Genomic DNA, 24005 nt, shown 5'->3' on the forward strand with positions numbered 1-24005 from the left:
AGAATTGGTATACCTCTAGATTATTCCCTTAGGGGAAGAAGAGCATCAGAATTCTTTAGTTTTCACCCAAAATTCTTAAAGCAATCTATTAGCCAGAAAATTATTATTTATGGAGCAAAATGAAGTATAACACAAAGTGGTCCAGGGAGTTCATTTAAGTGGACTTGGTTACTGAAATGCCAAAAGATGGCCACTTCCCAATGTGGCCCTAACAGGGACCTGTGCCAGGTGCTAACCATGGGAGAGCGGAAGAACACAGTACCAGGAATCAGAAAACCTGAATTTTAGACTTGAAGCTGAATAACCAGGTCTTAGGCAGTTAATCTCATTTTTTTTTTTCTTTTTTTCAGCACGGGGAGGGAAGGCGAGAGTCCATAATGGGAAGGATTGGAGACGGACTCTAGGCTCCAGCAGGCTTTTCACTCTGACTCTAAGCATTCGTAACGGCTCAGCCTCATTCAAAGCTTCATAATGTGCCAAGGCCACGAGCCCATTAGTCACTGAGCATGTGACGTAACTCCAGCAGAATCAACATGTCAAGAACATCCCAGACCACAGTGGCCTGGGTTGTTGCCTTCGGACAGTCAGTTAACACAGGGACGTCGCCACCACTTGGGTTGACTTCCCACCCTCATTCTCTTGGCCCTTGTCTGCCTTTTGCTCTTACTGTTTTATAGGATCCTCTACTCAGGGGTGAGGTTACTGAGACAGAACAAATGACAAGACTTCCAACTTTGCTGATTCTGGGACACACAGCCAGCGTCAGGCAGAACTGAGATAAAGACAACACTGGAATTACAGGCTAAAATCACATTTATGGCTACAATATATCTAGGTTACATAGACTTGGGGGTTAGAGGGCCTGGGTCTGAAGCCTAGTTCTGCCATCATTAAGTATGTGACCCTAGGCAAATTACTTAACCTCTCCGTGCCTCAGTTTCTTCACCTATGAAAGTAAACAATGATAGTACTTATCTTTCAAAAGGATTGTTGTGAGCATTAAATGAGTTCAAACAGATAGAATGCTTATAATGGGGTCTAATTCTTGGTAAGCATTAGATAAATTTTTTTTTAATTTAAAAAATATTTTTTTCCTTTTTCTCCCCAAAGCCCCCTGGTACATGGTTGTATATTTTTAGTTGTGGGTCCTTCTAGTTGTGGCATGTGGGACACCACCTCAGCATGGCCTGATGAGCAGTGCCATGTCGGCACCCAGGATTTGAACCAGTGAAACCCTGGGCCACAACAGTGCAGCGCGCGAACTTAACCACTCAGCCATGGGGCTGGCCCCTAGATAAATATTAACTGTTATCTTCATGTGAACAGCACAAATGAATAATAAAAAATGGCTGCTTTAAACAAATTCACATTTTCATAAATCTTCATGATTTACAAAAGCATTTCAAATAGAGTATCTTGTATAGTCTCACAACAACCTGACGATGTATAAGTATTACCATCCCTCCTTACAAAGGAAGAAACAGAGGTTCAGAGAGGTCACATACCTTCCTTCTGACTAAAACACCAAGCGCTTCCATCAACATACCGCAGCAGCTTCCAAATGTCAGGGGGTTTGCAGGACTTTTTTTTTTAATGGCTATATGATATCACAATTATTTGGGCAAATCACATGTTTCTTTCTGAGCCTTTCTTTCCTTACGGTAAAATGGTAACTATACTACTTATTTGGAAGTATGCTATGAAGATCAAACAAGAGATCATAAATAAAAGGCCCAGAAGTGTCTAAATACAGTAAACAGTGAATTTAACACTCTGTTCTTCCCTCTGGTGAAAAAACTACAAATGGATCAGCATCAGCTTCTTTAAGTCTCAGAGGAGTTTTCTTCATGGGATCTAGGAGTGGGATTGCAAAGAACCTGAACCCACCATTCCATAACCAGCGACTGTCCGAAGAAGAAAAGGCCTTGGATAATCTGTCCACTTTCACCAGCATCTCCCTCCTGGGACATGCTATTATTATCAGGCTCTTAGGAGGGGTGTGGACCAGGCTTTAAGGACAGACAACTGGGTCCTCAGCTTCGAACTGCCATGCTAACCAAGTAACCACCTGAGGATGTGATTTCTCAGGTAGATTTTCCTACAAGAGGAGGAGGTGGGTCCGCTGCCTGGTAGTATCTGATCTGCTTGGCAAGTGAACTTCCCACCGTAATTAATTCTGTGTTACGCACCTTAGGTACATTTAATTGGCGTGAGCCATTCCCGCTGAGCTGGCTCACTCTGAGTGTCATTACAAAATCAATCTGAGGACCTGGGAAACCGAGGACCAGGCCCTGACCCCTGAGGTCCACACCCTATGCTGGCTCTGTCCCTACGGATCTATCAGCCGCTCTACTGCGACGGTTTCCTTCCTCTCTCTCACCTCCAGTCCAGTCTCCCTTTTCAAAACCTCCGATTCTCTAAAGTATGAAGGCGAAACTGCTGAGCAGGACACACAAGGCTAATATTCTTCCCTCACTACCCACCTTCCTCTTCACAGTCTCTCTAGCCGTCTTGAGCTAATAGTTTCTCAATCACGCCACAGTCTGCGTGCCTCCACTTATTTGACGTTGTCCCCAGGTCAGACTGGTGAGTCCCTTTTTAGCCTTTAAACCTCCCCTCAGGCATCATCTTCAGCTTCGTTTATTGAACAAATACTCAGTGAGGACTCTGTGTGCCGGGCACTATGTTCGACGCAAGATAATAGTGCTCAAGACTTTCAAGAATTATCTCAATTAACTCTCATGACAACCCTGTGAAATTGTAAAGGTCCACACTCCAACATCCAAAAACTCTTGGGGGGCAGATGTGTTTCAGAATTCAGGGTTTTTCAAATTTTAGAACAGCAATAGAGTCTGTATATTATATACAATATTGCAGTCTCTGTGGGGAGCAATTCATAATCAAAGGTATTGATATTTCTGGGGCCTAATGTATAAACAGTCTCCCTAGAGGAGAGGAAATAAAGACCATAAGTAGACAGTTCAAGTTAGTTTTTGCTACCAAATGAGTTCAGATAAGGTTAGATTTTGCTACCAAGTGAGCTAGGACAAAACAAACAAACAACTTCTGATTTTAGAATTTTGAGATTTCAAAATTATAAATAAGTGACTGTGGACCTGTACCATTACTGTCGAGTTTTACAGATGAAGAAAGTGAGGCTTAGAGAGAGTGGATAATTTGCCCGAGATTGTGAGGAACAGAGATTCAAATCAAGGCAGGGTGACTCCAAAACCTGGGCTTCCAATGTCTGCGCTACGTCCTCGCCCTCCAGAACTGCCTTCTCTGACCCCTCCCACTGACAATGGCGCCCTCTTTAGTTTCACACCGGGCTTGGGACACCAGAACTTATTCCCGCTCTTCACTTTCTGGGTTCCAATGGCTGCTTTACGTGTCTTACTAGACTGTGAGCTCCTAAAGGTCAGAGGTTTTGTCCTGTATCTGTGCTTTTCCAGTCCCTGGGCTACAGCAGCACTCCCAGAAATATTTGCTGAATTGAACTATAAAAGGTTTACTCAGGAACCCAGGAGAGAAGGCAATATTAGAGCCATGAGAAGTCATAAGATGGTCAGTGCCTGGCTTTGTCCCAATCTAGACACTGTCACATAAGACTTTGAGGTGCACGTTTTACACGTTGTGCTGAACCTGGTAATTCTTTCCCAGTGTAACTAGCAAGGGGAATCCCATTCCTTCTTCCCCACTATATAGTCCCCATCATACACTCACACACCACACATTCCCCACCATATACACACACACATACTCCTCAGACTTCCAGACTTCCAGCACGAAGAAAGTACCTTTCCGTAGAACATCAGTTTGTTCAGAAAATTCTACATATGTAGGAATTTGCTCCACAATGTACAGAGTGCCTTTGTCAAGGCTGTGCCTCACGTTTACCTTCTTCAGGTCCAAGATCATGTACTGATTGTTATAGGTGCCTGAAATAGCAGGAAACGTGAGCAGGGCATGAGTATGGCTTTACTGGCTAACTCGAAATCTAAACAGATGCACGTGCTTAAAAGTTGCTCTGCGGGGCCACTTACCAGAGTTGTATTTTGAAAAGATCTCTGCCCACTCCCTGCCACCATTTGCCATCATATTGGCCACACGGACTCTTTGCCAGGCTAGGAGAGACTGGGGTACCACAAGCTTCAGCAGGGTCTTATTATACACACTGTTTGTGGTCTGCAGCAATATCAACCCACTGCTAAGAATGTAAAAGTCATCCAGAGACTCCAAAAACCCTGCAGGAAAGACAAATATATAAATCGGCATGTGAATACACAGAATACTGAACCATCATTAGCACAGAGCTTTACATACACAATGCATTTTGCAAAGAATAGCAGTTATTATCGTCCTTGACCTATAGTAGCTGCTCCCAGCTCTGCCTCACCTTTGTGGCAGTTACTCAGCTGCTGCTTAGGAAGGGGCCAGGTCTTCCATCCCTGGATTCTCTATTGAAATTTTTTGATTTTATGATTTGGGATGACAAAAATAAATTAAATCAGGACTGTTCCCATTTTCCAAAATGATGAACAGAAACAGATCCCCACTTGCTAGGATTTTGCAGACCTTTTAATTAGGGAGGGAGATTAGCAGAATTCATTGCTGGACAGTAAGAATATGGATGCCTTTTTCCTTCTCTTTCTACTTTTCTGTATTCTCCAAGTTTTACGTGATGAGTTTACATCATTTTTATAAATAGAAAAAAAATCTACATTTATAATGAACATGATTCTGATACTAGGATATTGACACTCTGGGTCTACGCTTTTTATAAATGTTGGAGTCAACACTTGAAAATCAATGAAGCTACAAGTCTTTTTTATTTTTTTAAGTTTTGATTTCTTTACTTTTGGTGAGGAAGATTGGCTCTGAGGTAAGATCTGTTGTCAATCTTCCTCTTTTTGCTTGAGGAAGATTACCCCTGAGCTAACGCCTATGCCAATCTTCCTCTACTTTATATGTAGGATGCCACCATGGCATGGCTTGATGAGCTGTGTGTAGGCCCATGCCCAGGATCTAAACCTGCAAACCCTGGGCCACCAAAGCAGAGTGCATGAACTTAACCATTACACCACTGGGCTGGCCCTAACCACAAGTCTTTTTCAAAAGCCTGCTTTGTGTTTATGCTGCGATGAGTGTGGCAGAGATCAAGGATTATCAGACACAGCTGTAACAATGAGAGGATATATTTCATTGGTAACTAACAGTGATAGACAGACTGGCAGTGCTAAAGAACCATCAGACGGGCCCCAGGGAGAGTCAGAAGGGACCTGAGTAATGAGCTCCTCTGGTGCTTTGCAAACTTTCACCATTTTAATACCATTTTATTATTTTTGCCGCATCTAATTACTACTTGTACTATTATTTGCTTACTATTTTTTGTTGAATTAACTGTCTTCAAACTTAAAATATTTAGCCTTGTCACATACAATAACATCCAAGGAGTTGTGGCTTTAATGTTTTGGGGTTCTTTTCCTCCATGAAACACATTAAAACAAATATGATTCTACTAACATGCAAAAAATACTTGTGCACTAACCACCTAATAGCATCTCACCAGCACTATGCATGTCACGGGTTGAACAACACCCATGTCGTCCTATGCTTTCGTGATTGGGAAGAGCAAGATGAGGCTCAGAGAGGTGAGGGCATCTAACCGAGATGATGCAGCCAGCTCCTGGCACACTTGGGCCTAGAATGCAGGTCCTTGATCTGGTCACTTTCCAGACTTTCCATGAAGTCTGAACAACTAGGCTCAGCCTTCATGGCTCTCCCTCTTCTAGGTTAATGAAAGTTGGAGGAGGAGAGCTTCATGGAGGAAGTGGAGCTGGAACTGAGTCTTGCAGCTTGTATATGCATTGACCAGGTAGAGAGCAGTGAGCATTAAAAGTAGGAATGATAACATAACAAAGGTATACTAGCAGGAAAGATGCAGCATAGGCGGGTGGAAGCTTTGTGAGGCAGGAGCAAAGAAACATTAGAAAATACAGGTGGATAGTCATTCACTCATTCACTCAACAAACAAGCTATTGTGTATCCACTCTAGGCCTGGTAGGGATTGATAAGGTAGGGTCAAATACAGAGATGATCTGAAGCTAAAGATAATTATGAGTTCAGAGCATGCAATGGGAGTCAGGGGGCCTGCATTTTACTTCCCTGCACTGCCACGAATGACTTTGGGAATTCTCATTTGCCTCTCTGTTTCTTATTCCCTTCCTCTGATAACCTGGGACTAAGTGATGTCATTCAGCTCTGACAGTCCAATTCTAATTTCTGGAAATTTCTGAGTAGGAAAGTTACACGATGACAGCAGTGTTCAACTAATGCATAATGAGCCTCCACAAGTCTGCCATCAACCTAGACAGAGGTTTGTATAAATGAAAGAACGTTGCACACTGCAGGTGGTCCAAGGTTTGATGAATGGATAGCATCCTTGAATGAAATTTTAATGGGCAACCCTTCTGGGAAGATACAGCCTGGACATCGGATACAGGGCTTGTCAAGCAAAGTGTGGGATGGATTTCAATGACCATTCATTCATCTTTTGGGCTGGGGTTGTTTTGCAGTGTTCAAACTGTACAACCATACTTGGCAGCCTTGAGCCAGCTCTCTGGTAGAAAATCCCCACAGGGTGGGATGCTGTACTGCCTGCCGGCATGATGAACTTGCTAATTCACTCTTATTGTAGCAACCTCTATGGACACAAGAGGGCAGGCATTCTTTAATATGAGCGAGTGAGTGAATAATACTGACATGTAAGAAGCAGTGTTTCATTCAAGGGCAAGACTGTTTATTAAAGATGGAAAAATGTAGGCCACTCAGAGTTCTGGAACGCAGAGGAAGCATTGGGTTGCAAAAACCCTAATCAAGGAGGTTAATTCTAGTTTAGAGATGAAGATTTAAAAAAAAGGAAAAATCCCAGAGAGGGAATAAAGTCTTGAAACATTGCATTATAAGAGAAACACATATTCTTTGACTATGTAAAATTATATTCTTGCTCTAATCTGTCCTTCGCAGCTTCAGAAAGCAGACTATTTTAGATCAAGAGACAGTGAAGGACTCCAGTGTGACAGTCAGCCTGCAAAGAACATTTCATAGCAAGCTTCCTGCTGAATTCAACGAAGAAATAAAAGGGAACCTTTACAGTTAATAAATTGTATTTCAAGACTTAAAAGAAAACACTTGAGTCACAAAAATAAACAGGGACCACTACCCTCTGATGCCATGTAGACCTATTGCTTAGTACAACCTGGAAAAGTTTACCCTTATTTATTTGCATATTGCATGCATTAACTGCTCCAAAGCTCCAAAAACCAGACATGCTCCTTCCTTCCAAAAGAGTAGAATCAGCGTTGACCAAGGACAGAAACAGCGTACAGCTCAGGGTCAGTAATATGGGTCGTGATTGTACAAATAGCTGTGCTGCATTTCTTCACCCCTCGCTCTACCCATATTCTCTGCAAGGTGACTTTGCAGTCTCACCCACCAAGAGGTGTTGTCTGTTTCCCCATCTTTTAAATCTGGGCTAGCTTTGGAACTTGCTTCAGCTAACAGAATGCGCCAGGTCCGAGTCTAGGCCTCAAGAGAACTTGTGTACTTCTGCTCGCTCTCTTGCAATCCTGATACTGCCTTGTAAACAAGCCCGGTCTCGCCTGGTCTCTAGGATGAGAGACCATGTGGAGGAGAACCAGTCATCCAAGCCAAGGCCAGCCTCAAGCCAGCCAACCCCCAAATGTGCAAGAGAGTTCATCCCAGGTCAGCAGGGCTGCCCACCCAACCCATGGCCAACCAGAGATGCATGAATGTGCCAGCTGAGATATCCAGAAAGAACCACCTCACTGACCTGTGTCGACTCAAAAGCAATAATAATCACATGTTGTTCCTAGCCACAAAGTTTTGGAGGTTATTTCTTTACACAGCAATAGCTAACACACAATAATAGTAATCCAATTATACAACATATTTTGTTGTGAGATGTCTTGCTGCTTTTGATTGTAACACAGATGGATGTGACATGTTAGGAACTCTTTTTCCTTTCTTTCCTTTTTTCATAAAAGAAAAACCAAAGTAACAACTTTGCACCACACTCAGCCTTTCTGCCCAGCTTCTTCCCACTGCTGAGGAGGGACAATATCACTTCTCAGACGTGTGGAAAGTACCAACCTGTGCTGGGCTACCTGATTTCTCTGAGCCAGTCTGATAGTCAATCAATGTTTATTAAACACCTACTATATCCCAAGCACTGAACAATGGCTCCCAGCCCACAGACTGTGTCAGAATTCCCTCAGGAGCTTTCTCAAGAGGAACATGCCCAGACTGCCCTCCTCCCGCCCACCTCTGCTCCCCTCTGAGTCTCCACCAGGACCCCTGCTCGAAGATTGCTGTCTGCAGCACGAGAATCTTCTGCTTCTTCAATCTGAAAAAGGAAGCCTGTGGGTTCCCTGTTATCCCAGGACACACAACCCTACCATCATTTATTTTGCCTACTCCACAATGGATTCAGTCTTCCCATCGTCCAGAATGGCATTTATTTGCTTCTCTTCCTGCCAAGACCCTCACTGGTACCAATCAACCTGCATTTCTTTCAGTGATTATTCTTCAATCAAGTAAGGATTTATTGAGGACGTTTCTGCCTAATCCTGCCGTAGGAATGCGATCAGTGGAGGATCCATACTATCATGTATTATTGAGAAAATAAACAGCATTGTCAGAAATAAATCTAAGACTAAATCCCAATACAAAATGCCTTTCCCATGATACCATATGCCTGACAACTATGATGAGAACAGATATGTAGTCAAGTGAATGGTGACAACACAACACACGCAATGGAACAAATACAGTAGAAGCAATTAAGAAGAGAGTGAGTCACGGGGAGCTGCAAGTTTAGACAGGGTGTAGCTGGGGAAAACACCTTATAACCAGTTAACCAAAAAGAATATGGAAAATAAGGTGAGATTCCTGGAAAGATAGAAGGGAGGAAAGCTTCCTGAGCTAGGTGGGGAAAGATGGTCAAGACAGATATGACCTGGGAGAAGTCATCAGTGTCCTGGGATGCTGCCAAAGAGGAGATAAAGACCAAAGGAAAGGTATTTAAGAAAGCAGAAATGAAGTGCTACAAAATCTGTTTAGAATCCTAGTCCTACTTTCATTTCTTTTCCTCCCTTGGTTCTACTTTTATAGGGGGAAGACATCAAGCTTGGCATGTATTAACTCACAGATTGTGTGTATGTACCTCATTAAGCTTTATGAACAAAGTAGGATAAAAGAGGTAAGGTGAAATTAAAAAAAGTAACTACAATACCTTAAAAATGTTTACAACATACATAGGCAATTTTATAACCCATGAAAGTAATAACATATGGCTGATGATTGAGACTTTGCTAAATTTTCTTGGGGCTTTGAGACTATTCTTTTATCTTCTTGTGCACCGACTTTCAAGTATTTGAACTTCAAACAGGAAAAGGCTGGGCAAGTCTTTGCTACTCAGACCAGGTGGGCTGCCAGAGTCTCAACGGCTGGCTTGGACCCAGTATGTTAGAATCACCTAGGGTGCTTGTTACAAAGACCCCAGCCCAGATCAAGTGGAAAAGAATTTCTTTGGATGGCACTTTGAAATCTGAATTTTTAGCAAGCACAACAGTAAATTTTAAGTTTAAGGGGTGTGTATATGTGTGCGGGGATGTAATGCAGAGTAGCACATGCAAGCTCTGTGAAACACACCAAGTTCATTCCAGAAAGCCTCATTTACTGCTAATTGAGCCTGAAGCCTCAACCTCATAGGGATCATCATTACAGGAACCCACAATTAAAACTCTTTGAATAGGTTCCAGCTTTTGTTCCCACGCAAAAACTCCACCCCCCTGACATGCCAGGAGGCCCTTTGAGTTCACAGCTTTTTTAGTTTTAACCATTTAACTTAAATGCAAACTGAATCATTTCTGAAAAGAAAAAGTGGATATTTATAGTCAGATATTGTGTTTGAACTCCAGTCCCCAACCTCTGAGTGGCATGATTTTGAGCATGCTAGCTAACTTCTCTGAGCCTGTTTCTGTATTTCAAAAATGCAGATATAATATGCTTCTCGTTAGGTTTTTATGAAAATTAAATGACATACTACATCACAGATGTTCAGCCTAGTATCAGTCACTGTGCCAGGCTCATAAGAAGGAACTGAACAAATATTAGTTGTTCTTTTAAGTTTCAAAAACAAGTTGGGCACAAACAAGTTTATAGTAACTTATTTAAAACTGAGTGCTGCCTAATTCCCATAAAACTAGTTAGGTCCTATTCACGTCACTAATCATCAGGGTGGCTACAAAGGATTAGCTTCAAGGTCCAACTTCTGTATTGAACATACAGGTTTGCATCGGAAATGCCTCGATGATAATTCCTGAGCATGTTGGACTCTGGTTTTCAAATCAAGGCTCTAAAAGGGAGCGCAGTACGACTAGAAAACAATGAGATTGTGAGAATAACAATGCTCTCTTGGGCAGCCCTCATCTCCACCTTTCACTTCGTTTCCCCCTCTTTCTCCCTGCAGTTACCATCATGTTCACATCAGGGTGGGGCATCCATATCTGTCTGCCTGTCTCCTTCCTTTCCTTTTTTCTTCCCATTCTTTTTTTCCTTCCTTCTTTTCCTCCCTTTTTTCTTCCTTGCTTCCATAAATATTTAGTCGATGATTACAATGTGCAAAGCTCTGGGCTGGCCCTGGGATGTAGACATAAATACGGAATATGGGCTCTGAAGAAATTACACACAGGCTTCCGGGGGAGCTCAAAGCAGGGGTGGGTTACTCAGCCTGACGGTGAGCAGAGGCTTCTAGGAGGAGCTCTTGTGACACCTTTTGTTAGCATGGAAAGCATTTGGGCAAAATGTATTAAAAGGCAATAAAAATGCTCATACCAATAATGGCAGTACAAAGAAACTGAATGATTTCTCCCACAAATAAAAATGATAAGCCCTATATAAAATTATTTAAAACAACTAGTTTGAAGTTACTAGAAAATGCCCAAAGGCAGGGAGAAACTGCACACTGGTAGCATTAGCTAAGCATATGAATACGTGGCTTCTTCGCTTGAGTGTGCTCCCTACCCACTACCCCCAGCTCTGGTCGGGGAAAACTGCAGCCATAATGACTTGAGATGGCAGGTGTCAGAATTCAGAGCTGTGGAACAGCTGAGAATTTAAGGGGGAAATTTTGGAAGCAAGAGAGAACTACAAAAGAGCAAAGATGCAAAATCTGAATATAAAGTCCGCCGAGTTCCTTGGCGGACCACTAACTACGCAAGAGGGTGAGAGAGGCAGGGAGCCAGGGGCAAAAACAGAGAGAAGTGAGAGATGTACCCTTGTAAGACAGAATTGTTCCCGGTGAGATACGTGAGTTTGCTGCAACTTTGACAGACGGTGTTCCCCAACTCACATACAGCTCAGACTGCTGGGGCTGTCAAAGGGCAAAATTGACAGCTGGGGAACAAATGGAAATTTGGAGGAAAGCTTGGAAACAAGCCAATCACAGAGAAAGTTAGCTTTCAAATCTGAGTTACTCTCTGCCAAAATCCTTGGCTGTCTGCTAAACTACACAGGTGCAGGGAAAATCTCCAGGGGGCCAGGTTGAAAAAGGAGCAGCTAGAAGCAAAAAACACTGAGCAAAGACATCAGCTGCTGCACACTGTGAGGGAGACATATTTTGAAGTTTGAGTACCAGCAAAGTAAGTACCTACTGTAACGAAACACCAACAATTCTCAGAAAAACAAATTCCAGAGTCACTATAATGTACTATATCCTCATGTCCAATTTTCACCCAAAAACTATTAGGCATGAAAAGAAACAGGAAAATGTGACCCATCCTAAAAAAAGTCACTAGAAACTTTCCTTACATAGGCTTAGATACTGGATTTAACAGACAACGACTTCAACTTCAAACAGTTCAGAAAGGGAAAACATAGTATTACAAGTTACCTGAGGGAATATTAATAGAGAAACGGAAACTAAAGAATGAACAAAATGGAAATTCTAGACCCAAAAAGTACAATAATTGAAATGAAAATTTCACTGGATGGATTCAATAGTAAATTTGAGGTGGCAGAAGAAAGAATCAGTAAACTTGAAACAGGTCCATGAAAATTATGCAGTTTGAGGACTAGAGAATAAAATGAAGAAGATGAAGAAAAATGAACAAAATCTTAAAGACCTATGAGATAAGACTAAACATTCTGACATATAAGTAATTGGAGTCCCAGAAAGAGAGGGGAGAGCTAAGGGGATGGAAAAAATGTTTGAAGCCATAACTGTTGAAAAATTCTTGAATTTGATGAAAAACATTAATTTACAGATCTTAAAACTTAACAAACTCCAAATAGAATAATTACAAAGAAAATCAGAGCTAACATATTACAAAACCAAAGATAAAAATCGGAATACAGGGGAAAAATTATATATATATATAACATACATATTACACATATTATATATAATATATATTTTTTTAATATTTAAAAGTATGTATATATATATTACTTGTTTTAATTTCTTTAAAAGACATACATGTTTAAATAAAAATTATGACACCACATTGGTGGGTTTATAACATATACATAATATATTACAACACCACCACAAAGAATGGAGGGAACTAAATGGGATTATTACCAATGCAATATTCCCATCCTTTTTTACTTGAAATAATGAAATATTTAATTTATGTAAATTTTGATGAGTTAAAGGTAAATGTTACAATTTTTAGTGCAACTACTGAAAAACAATGCAACAAAATATAGCTAGAAAGCCAACGGGGTGCTAAAATATAAAATATTTTGTTAAAATACTAATGAAATATTTTCAGTACAAAAGAAGACAGGAAAGGAGGAACAGAGAAATAAAACAGAGATGATTATAAAGAAACTAAATAGCAAAATGGCAGACCCAAATCCAAATATTTAAATATTAACATTAAATGTAAATGCACCAAATACTCCCATCAAAAGTCAGTGATTGTCAGGCTTAACAAAGAAAAAAAAGACCCAACTATTTGCTGTCTAGAAAGACATACCTTAAATACAAAGACAAATAGATTGTAAGTAAATGTATAGAAAAAGTACAAGATGCAAACCGTAAGCATAAGAAAACTGGAGTAGATTTATTAATATAAGACATTACAGATTTTAAGACAAAGGGTTTTACTAGAGACAAAGAGGGACATTTAATAATCATAAAAGGGTATGATGATATTATTGTTGGAGGTGTAAATATTCCTCTCTTAGTAATTGGTAGAAAAGTAGACCAAAAAATCAAAAAGGATATAGAAGACGTGAACCACACTATCAACTAACTTGACCTAATTGACATTTAGCGAAGGCTACACTCAGGAATACCAGAATTCACATTCTGTTCTATTGCATATGGATCATTCACTGAGATCGACCCCATGCTGGGCCATAAAACAAGTATTAATAAACTTCACAAAAATTTGAAATTGTGCAGAGTATGTTCTCTGATCACAACAGAATTAAAATAAAAAAACCAGAAAGACATCTGGAAAGTCTTCAGATTTTTGGAAACTAAACAATATACTTCCGAATAAGTCACAGATTAAAGAACTCATGTGAAAGATTAGAAAAGATTCTAAATTGAATGAAAATGGAAACAAAATATAGCAAAAATTGTCACATGCACTGAAAAGAGTGCTTAGAGAGAAATTTATAGTTTTATTTCTTATAGTAGAAAGGAAGTAAGATCAAAATCAATTATTTAAGATTCTACCTTAAAAAGCTAGAAAAAAAGCTGATTAAATATACATAGAAGAAAGAAAATGATAAAAGATTAGGAATGGAAATCAATGAGGAAGAAAAATAGACAAATAATAGGAAACAAATCAATGACAACAAAATCTGGTTATTGGGAAATATCAGTAAAACTGATATACCTCTAGCTAGACTGATCAAGAAAAAAGAAGACATATTATTGTGAATAATTAAAGGGCCTTAACTACAGATCCTACAGACACTAAAAGATTAATAAAAATATTATAAATAACTTTACTTCAATAAACATAACAAAAGAAATAGACAAATTCCTTGAAAGACATAAATTTTTAAAAATGACTCAAGAAGAATTAGAAAACTTGAATAGTCCTATATCAATGAGAGAAATTGAATTCATAATTAAAAACTTTCCAATAAATAAAATTCCATGTCTAGATAGCTTAATCAATGAATTCTATTAAACATTTAAGGAAAAAAAAATACCAGTCCTACACAAACACTTGCAGAAAACATAGAAGAAAAAAATAACTCCAAAATCAGATTATAAGGGCAAACCTATCCTAATGCCAAAACTATTAAAAGAAAAGGAAACCACAGACCAATATCTCTCATGAATATAGATGAAAAAATCTTTAACAAAATATTAATAAATTGGATTAAAAAAATAAGAATAACATATTATGGCTAAGTAGGGGTTATCCCAGGAATGCCAAATTGGTTTAACATCTGAAAATCAATCAAGAGAATTCACCATATTAATAAAGAAGAAAAATCATATGATTATTTTAATAGAAGCTGAGAAAGAATTTCACAAAACGCAACACTCATTCATGATAAAAACATTAAGCAAAGTAGAAATAGAAGGGATAAAACCTTAAAAAGGGTATCCACAACTAACGTCATACTTAATGGTGAAAGACTGAATACTCTTCCCTTTAAAAGATTCTGATTTCCTTTCCTTGAACATGGGCTGATCATAATAATGTGCTTCTAATGAATAGAATGTGGTAGAAGTGACAGTGTATGACTTCTGAGACTAGGTCATAATAAGCATTGCTGTTTCTGCTTTATTCTTTTGGACCACTTTGTCTGGGGGTGGGGGACACCAGGCACCTTGTCATAAGGATACTCAAGCAGTCCTGTGGAGGGGCCCAAGTGAAGGGGAACCAATTTGTCAGCACCACCTTGTCAACCATGTGAGTCACCTTGGAAGTGTATCCTCCAGCTGCAGTTAAGCTATCAGAGATTTCAGCCTCTCAGTCTTCCAGCTGATGCCCCACATATAGGGAGGTAGACACATGCCACCCTCACTGTGTCCTATCTAAATTCCTGATCCACAGAAACTATGAGATACTAAACGAATATTGTTATTTCAAGACACGAATTTTGGAGGTGATTTGTTTTGTAGCAATAGATAACTAATGCATATATACAAGCAATGAACTATTGAAAAAGGAATAAAAAACAAATTCTTATTATAGTAGCATCAAAAATTATTTAGGATTCAAATTAATTAAAAGGTATGTAAGACCCATAAACTGAAAACCACAAAACACACTTCATCATTGCTTTTTTGTCTCCATTTTTGCCCAGAAGGCAAATTTTGTTAGAATAGAGATTGTATCTGTCCTGCTCTCCATTGTAAATTGTTTGCCTAGCACAACAATTAACAGAAAATTGTTGATGAATAAATAAATTATATAATGTTTACAGCTTCGTGAATGAAGCATTATATTAGCCTCATTTTACAGATAAGAAAACTGAGTTTCACCAAGGTAAAATAGTCGGATTTCATAAGTGGAGGAAATGTTTAGCAGCTGTCCAAGATCTAACACTTTCCTTTTCAGAAACCTCAAAAAATATGTCATTGTTTATTGAACATTTAGTGTTTTTCATGGTAATCATCTTAGTGGTCACTTCTACAGAATTTGGCAGGAGGGTCGTGATGTATTACAAAAGTATGGATAAGTGCATGTGAGGTCTTCAGAGTTAGCAGTATCTTTAGTGTGATGGTATCTGTACCATCCCAGTCAGCATCATCTTTAACGTGTGCCTCAGCTAAGTCACGAAGGTTTCGTGACTTGATCTGTCTGTTCTGACTCAGAAATTCTTTATATCCTTGTCCATATCCTAAAGAGACTCCAGGTCCTGCCCTCTTTGATACAAAACTAATACCACACTCCTAATCCACTCAATCTACTATGGCGCTCCTCCACCAAAGAAAAATAGACAAGCCGCCCAGCTTTGTTCTGGGATCAACAGCACACATGGCATGAGGTTCATGGCAAAGCATAGTTCCATATCTATTTTATCAAACCAATGTGGCTGATCCCTTAATCAAACAATTCTTTGTAATATAAATAATTCTACATGTTCTTCGTGTTTGCTGTTGAGAACAAAGCTGTCCAGTTAGAGAAAATATGAACCACATTGCACCACTGGTTCTTTTAAAAACACCTTGGGGTAAAAATAAGTCTTTTGTTTTCTCTCAGTTTAATTGTTCTAAAAATCTCTATTATCTATGTATCTATCTATTCTGGAAGGGTATATATGCAAATGTTAACAGCGTCATAAGTTTCACAGGAAATCCCTCCATGTCCTTCCCCATCACTACCTTTGGGATCCAGAAGTATTAAGACTACAGAAGAACAATATTCTCCAGAGATTTCAAAGCCGTGCACGTAACATCTGAATATTGCATTTTCTGGCAAATAAGAGGAAGAGTACGAATATTCGATGGGTCTCAGTTTCTTGCTGTCCTTAAATATTGGTCTAAAGGAGCACAAAAGAATGAAAGCACCATCTAACTTGGAGAGGGGAGTCCCTAGTTACCCTCAATACTAAAACAATTAAGCAAACTACGACAAAGACAAAATCAAAGTGATCTCAAAGGGAGGATCAGGTCACAAGGACAGAAAAACATCGAGTTACACCCCTGGTTGGAATTCCTCATAGGGTGGTGTTAATACTATCAGGAGCAATAATACCAGAAGGGGCAACAACACTCTGAAAAGGAAGATAGATATGACAGATGGTTGGTATAATCATCCTGTAAGTCACAAATATGTAATTAAGGGTCAAAATTGTCCACATCACATCCACGCTGGGCTCTCAGATGTTTGGTAAGAATTTTCCCCTTTTCTTTGCTACTGATGTTTCCTGAAGAGGTTGCAAACCTGCAACTGAGAGAGCAATTCTAGCTAACAGACGTGCTTTGTTGGGTTCCACAGCTGGTTTTGTTTTTTAAATCCATATTTCTATCTTGAGAAGTTGGAGGATCTGGAAGCGTTGATCTCCACATTGCTGGGTGACAACAGTTGTTGGGAGCCGAGCAGTTGGCCCCCTTTCAATGGGTTATGTGTTTGCTACAATTGTTTCCACTTCTATTTTCTCATACCAGCCACCATTTCTTCATTTATATCATCTGCCTGTCTCCTTTAGGCATAGGAGTTTGCAAGCCCTACTCTACAAAGACTGTCCTTCCCATCCATCTCTACCTGGTCAAATTCTAGTCATCCTTCATGGTTCATCTCTGCTGTCAACCTCTCTTCTCTTTCCGCAACAATCAGATGTGAGTTCTCCCCCATTAGAATTGCTCATAACATTTCTTCCACTTCTTTTGTAGTATACATAGTATCTAGTAATACTATTATTGTTATCTGTATTGTACTTATTTTGTTAGTGTAAGATTCATTCATTCGTTCATTCATCCATTCATTCAGCAAAAATTTATTACGTACTAGGTGCCATACTCTAAGTTAAAGTACTGGGGTTATTGCAATGAATAAGAGAAACAGAGAGGCCCTCAAGGAGATACCGAGAGCAGGATCTGCCTTGCTCATCTTTGCTTCACAACATAGACCCTAGGAAAGTGCCTTGTACTTAATAAATACCCAGCTGGCATTTGTTGAAGTGAATTTTCGGCAACTCTATTAACTTAGTTTATACCATTCTATTAAATAAAAGCATTAGAGCTGTATTTCTTCAAAAAGCATTCTGGAAATCAATTTTCATTAATGTATACTTAACTACTAAACATTTCTTCTCCCATTCCAGTTACCCTGAATCACCAAGGTTTTATCCTGAAATAGTACTCAGGTTACTCAAATGTCCCTCTAAATTTATTTACCTGGGTAACTGCTGAAAGAGAGGCGATTACTGATGGTGTCTTTATCTCTGATGTTGAAGTCCCAGTGTTTATATATCCTGAGCATGGCTGCATACGTGTACCAGCTTGAATGAGCAAAAAAGATGTTCTCAAATCCAGGAAGAACCTATAGCCAGAATCATAGTGAATGACACAGAGATACATATACCACTGACTACAAGGGTATGAAATATACAGGGATTGTGTTAATTCAGGTGTTTATTGTGATATTTATTACTGGAAAATATGACCAAAGAATCCAATATTAACCTTTAATGTGTACAAAAAAGACTCTGTGTTAGCATCCCAAATGGAAGACTGTGGAAGCTGGCATGTACAGCACAGGAGAACTGGCGGAAGAAACAGAGGTAAGATCGTTTACTTCCAGTTCCTTCCATCAGTTCCTTTCCGTTCTTAATTTCTACCATAGAGGACCCCATGAGCTGATACATGGCTAGAGCCAGGGGTGAGCTTCATGGTGACATCATGAGATGTTGCCATACACGGGTGGACCAGAACAAGGGTAAAAAGAGAGGCTGCTATGTGTGTCTCACCTTAATAAGAGCAGAGCAATGTCCCATATCCCATCTCTTAAAAAACTTCAAATTGTAGACTTGTGTGGGAGAAAGTGAGGGAATCAGATCCAACAGATCTCCAACAGCATTCAGGAACTGAATCTGGAACATGGTCATGGGCTGGGGAAAGACAAAGACTGCACTTAACATTGATTTGTGACAGTTAGATGTCATTTTCTATTTTTCCTCTTGTTAGGAATCCATTAAATTATTTCTTTATGAAGGGTCCCTAATGTAACAGATACCCTAGATTTTTTTGGAGTGTCTAAAATAATTTTTATTAACTTATAGTTAAGAGATAGTTTAGCATGTTTTGATATCCACAGACTTTGGGAATGGCTCCTAAGAGAGTACAACAATCAGAGCATTCTGTGTGCATCCCTCTAGGCGGGTTTTCTCAATCTCTCCACCAGTGATATTTTGGGCCTAGCAATTCTTTCTTGTGGGGGGCTGTTCATTGTAGGATGTTTAGCAGCATCCCTGGCCTCTAACCACTTAGATATCAGGAGCACCTCCCAATTTTGACAGTCAAAAATGTCTCCAGGCATTGCTAAATATCCTCTGGAGGGAAATCACCCCTAGTTGAGAATCAGTGCTTTGCAGCAAAAACATTCAATTAAGATGCTTAGAGTTTGTGTGTTTAATTAACTAACTTGACAGCATTAACCCTGAAGCCATGATCAGACTTGAACTTCGTGCTAAGTAGAGAGCGCTACTCCGGCAAAATTTAGTCCACCGGAGTAGCCAGGGGTTGGGTATCTACAACCAAACTGGTTTTTAGGCAGAGGTAGTGGGAGGACAAACACACAAGCCATATTAACCAAAATACAAAAACAAAACCAAAAAACTCAACCTGATTATTTATTTATATAAATATTCTCTTTGTTTTGGTTTTTGAAAAAGTAATACATTCATTTTCCAAGATTTTTAAAATTATAAGAAGATCTACAGTGGAAATTCTTCTCCTGCTCCCATTCTCCACTGGCTCAAGTCCCACCCTGTCTCCAGTTTACCACTTCTATTAGTTTCTTGCATATATCTCTAGACTTTTTAAAATGTCTTATAAATACATTTTTAAAACACAAATGGTGATGTATTACATGCACTACTCTTCACCTAGATTTTTTCTCTCAGTATCTTAATATCTTGGGGCTCTTTTGACATTGGATGTAAAAATCTTCCTCATTCTTTTAAACAGTATTCCAATGAATGGATGCATTGCCATATTTTTAACCAGTATTTTATCGACTGACTTCTGGTGGTTTCTAGTCTTTTTCTACTATAAATAATGTGACAATAATCAATCTTGGAAACATCATTTTGTATGTGTGTGAGTCTATGTGTAGGCTAAATTCTTAGAAGTGATTTTGACTTGCGTAGATATTGGCAAATTGTCTCGAAAGCGCTTGTTTCCACTATACTCTTAGAGCCTCAACAGCATATTAAACATGTAGTTTATTTCCAATTTGATAAGTGAAAAATAGTATCTCATTGTAGTTTATATTGGCATTTCTTTTGTTATGAGTAAGGCTGAACCTTTGGATTTGTTTTTTTTGTGAACTGTTCATGTGCTTTATTTTTCTACTAGGTTATTCTTTTTCTGATTGACTTTTAGGAGTTGAATATTAGGGAAATTAGTTCATTGTCTCTGATATGAATTGTAAATTCCTTTGCCTTTATTTTTAAAATTAAAAATGATACCATACATATGAAAGAATAAAGATGTAAATACACAGTTGAAGGAAAAATAATAAGAATAAACACCTATGTAACCACATCACAGTTTAAGAAACAGAATATCACTCTTTCCTTAGAAGTCTTCAGCCTCATCTCCCTCCTTCCCTGCCAGTTAGTAACCACTCTGCTAAATTTTGTGTTGCTCATTACCTGCTTTTCTGTTATTTTATCATCTATGTATGAATCGCTAAACAACATATTCTCTAAAATTTGCTGCTTTTGAATTTGCACAAACAGAATCCTATTGTGTGCCTTCTTTTGCTCAATATCATTTTTTGACATTCATCAATGTTGATAGTGTGGAAACTTCATTCATTTTCATTGCTATATGGCATTCATTACACGAATATATATATATAGTATCACGATATGCTTATGATGAACATTTGGGATATTCCCAGTTTACAGGAAAACAATGGTACTGTGAACTTTTATGTACATGGACCCCACATACAAGAGTGTCTCAAATCTCTGAGTGGATTTACTAAGTTGTAGAATATGTATTATCTTCAAATGTTTCAAGTAATGCCCAATTCTTTTCCAAAGTGGTGGTAGTTATTTACTCATTCCAGCAGAGGTTGAGATTTCCCAATCCTGGTGCATAATAGGATCTCACTGAGGTTTTAATACGCATTTCTTCAAAACAGAGCATTTCTTCACACGTTTTGGGCCATCTGTGTTTTCTTTTCTGTGAAATTCCTGTTTTTTTTTTTGCCCTTGCTCATTTTTCTACTATTTTCTTTTTTAAAATTTTTTTGTTGGTGTTCTTTATGTATTTTAGAAACAAATCCTTTGTTAGTTAAATGTATTACAAACATTTTCTCTTGGTTTGCAGCTTATCTTTTCACTATCTAGTGTCTTCTGATAAAAAGAAATTCATTCTAATTAGCAGAATTTATCTATCTTTTTCTTCATGGCTAGTGCTTTTCTATCTTGTTTAAGACATGATTGCCTAGCCTAAGTCATATTCTCTTAGGGAAGACTCAATACACCTGGGTCAATGCTATTGTCATTATTTCTAGACCTTTTCAGGGGACAAAGCAAGGAAATATGTATTTTTTTAAGGAAGCTAAAAGTATTGATTTTCTACCTAAATAACAACTTTAAAAACTACAGTCTTTACTTCATTGATTTTTCTTATGTTAAAAATCTTGATAGCCAACATATCTACTTATTTGCTTTATCTTACGATATCTATTTACTAAACTCCATCAAATCTCAAAATAAAAATACCAATATTCTTACTAAAGTAAGATTACTGAATAGAGCTAAAGGTTGTTTTGTTTTTGTTTTTGTTTTTTTGATGGTTCTTCTTATCCTTAGGTTCTATCCCACTAAGGATATGCAGCAATAACTGTTTTTAAGGTCACTTGAAATAAAAGGTCTCTGTGTGGTTATGCCATGAACTTGATATACAATTAGATATATTTGTGTCAAGTTGTTTTCAGATTTTAGGAATTGTTTTTCTTATATGTAATTAAATTTTGTTTTATTATTAAGAACAGTATTTTCTTGGTTCCAGAGTCAAATGTACAAAGCAAGTTACATTCAGAGAAATGTAGCTTTCATCCCTGTCACCTCCACTCTCTCTTCTTCCTTTTTTATAGATAATCATTTTTAAAAAAAATTTTGGGTTTATTCTTACATTGTTTCTTCTTGGAAAGATAAGCAAATCTGTCTATCTATCATCTTATTTCCATTTCTTACGTAAAAGGTAGCAAATGATACACACTGGTCTTCACCTTACTTTTTTACACTTAACAGATCCTGAAGGTCACTCCATAGCAGTATATGGAGAGCTGCCTCATTCCTGTTTACAGCTACGTCATTTACTCAGCCAGTCTTCTATATATTTGGCTGTTTTCAGTCTTTGGCTATTACAAACTATCTACGATGACTAGACTTGCACATATGCTATATTGTATTTTTGCCAGTGAATCTGTGTGGTAATCCTACAAGTGGGATGACTGGATCAAAGGGTAAATGAGCATGTGATTTGAGTACTGAGTGCCAAATTTCCTGTCCTTAGCAGATATACCATTTTGCATTCCCACTAATATTTTAGGAAAGTGCCTTTTCTCCCCATAGCCTAGACAACAGAGTATGCTTTCACACTTTGGAAGGTTTGCCAAACTGACAAGTGAGAAAGTATTTCTCAGTATGGTTTTAATTTGTAGTTCCAGTCTTATGAGCAAGGCTGAACTCACATCGCTAAGAATTTTTGGGGGTCTGACCCTGTGGCTGAGTAGTTAAAGTTCCATGCACTCTGCTTCAGTGGCCTGGGTTCCCTGGTCTGTAGGTTTGGAGCCCAGGTGTGGACCTGCTCTGCTCATCAGCCATGCTGTGGAGGCATCCCACATACAAAGTAGAGGAAGATTGGCACAGATGTTAGTTCATGGCTAATCTTCCTTAAGCAAAAAAAATAAAAAGAGGAGGATTGGCAACAAATGTTAGGCTCATAGCAAATCTTCCTCACACAACACAAATTAATTAAAAAAAAGAATTTGTTGCATCACTTTTCTATGAACAACCTTTTTGTATATTTTGTCCAGTGTATGTGTCTATGTATGTGTGTGTATATAACATATTACCCTCAGGAGCCAAAATTCCCATTAATTTGAAAGTATATTCAATGGTACCTTTGAATCTTCAAAGAGTCAGTAAAGCTTTCCAAACAAATTATGATGTGTGCACACGTGTGTGTGTGTATGTTGTGGAGGATGGGAAGCCTAGAACTTGTACACTTAGACATTTTGCTTTAGCAATCATATTATCTAAAACACTAGCATTATTGGGTTAAACAGCCAGTACATCTATACTAGGCTCTTTAACCTACCCCAGAGCACAAAACTATGAAAGAGATTGAGAAAACTCAGAAAGAAGTTGGTTTATTTGTGTGTTAAGCTTGAATTTTGCGTGAGACAGTGAGTCTGGTGCTAGCAGTATGATAGACAAGACAGTGTGTGTGTGCAAGGAATTTCTACTCTAGTCGAATTTGATCTGCTTCTAAATTGGAAAGCTATTTTAAAGATAATTTTCAATATTCCTGCTATACTATATAAATTCTGAGTAGCTTCTTAAAAGTCTTACCTTTATCCCTTCTAATGAAGCCCTCTTCATTGCTCCTACATACAGCCCATCTAATTGTGCCATAACATAGCCCATATGTCTCCAAAACGGGTCATCCTTGTAATCTTTGATCTTACTCCGGGTCCACTGATCTTGCTTCCTGAAAGAGAAATTAGAGTTGTACTAGAGGTCTCTATGGTTGCTCATCCAGAGCTAAATTAACCTCAGGCGTTTAGAAATTATGCATTCAGATACTTATGCTAGTATAATTTAATTCTGGATCTTGTAACCTTCCAATCACTCTGAAAGGATATCAGGGCAAATCCTAAATGATTTTTAATTTCTCCCTTGGACTACAACTCTTCCTTCATAGCTTCCTCCATGCTCTAGCTAGAACTGAAATACAGGTGTAATATTTACCCACCTGTGATACTGAGACCTAAGAAAGTCAAGGATAGACCATCCAAACACTTTCATATAAAATCATGTCTCCCTAAATCAGTAAGGATAAGTTGATCGACTTTATTCCTGCATGTAGAAGTGGTAAAGTTAAACAACAGGAAAAAATAAAAACTCTCAACGACAGGGTAATTTGTGTATGTTTATATTTCTCTCAAATCACTTTCATAGTTTATGGTTCATTCTATTTCTGTTGTTGCTAATAACTGCCTCAATGCCTCTGTCCTAGCACGCTTAGCTTT

General features: G+C 38.5%; 1 protein-coding gene across 1 annotated transcript in view; it reads right to left on the reverse strand.

The window, feature by feature from the left end:
• The window catches only part of PLBD1 (phospholipase B domain containing 1), a 50278-nt gene that overhangs the window by 3394 nt on the left and 22879 nt on the right, over positions 1-24005 (reverse strand). The window contains exons 4-8 of the mRNA XM_005610952.4: positions 23326-23464; positions 18478-18618; positions 17906-18050; positions 4044-4244; positions 3798-3938 (exon numbers count right to left, since the gene is read on the reverse strand). Coding sequence (XP_005611009.1) covers positions 3798-3938; positions 4044-4244; positions 17906-18050; positions 18478-18618; positions 23326-23464 — 767 coding nt within the window. The remainder of the gene's footprint in view (positions 1-3797; positions 3939-4043; positions 4245-17905; positions 18051-18477; positions 18619-23325; positions 23465-24005) is intronic.

The sequence above is a fragment of the Equus caballus genome, chromosome 6 (genome assembly GCF_041296265.1).
Source record: "Equus caballus isolate H_3958 breed thoroughbred chromosome 6, TB-T2T, whole genome shotgun sequence".
NCBI classification, from domain to species: Eukaryota; Metazoa; Chordata; class Mammalia; order Perissodactyla; family Equidae; genus Equus; species Equus caballus.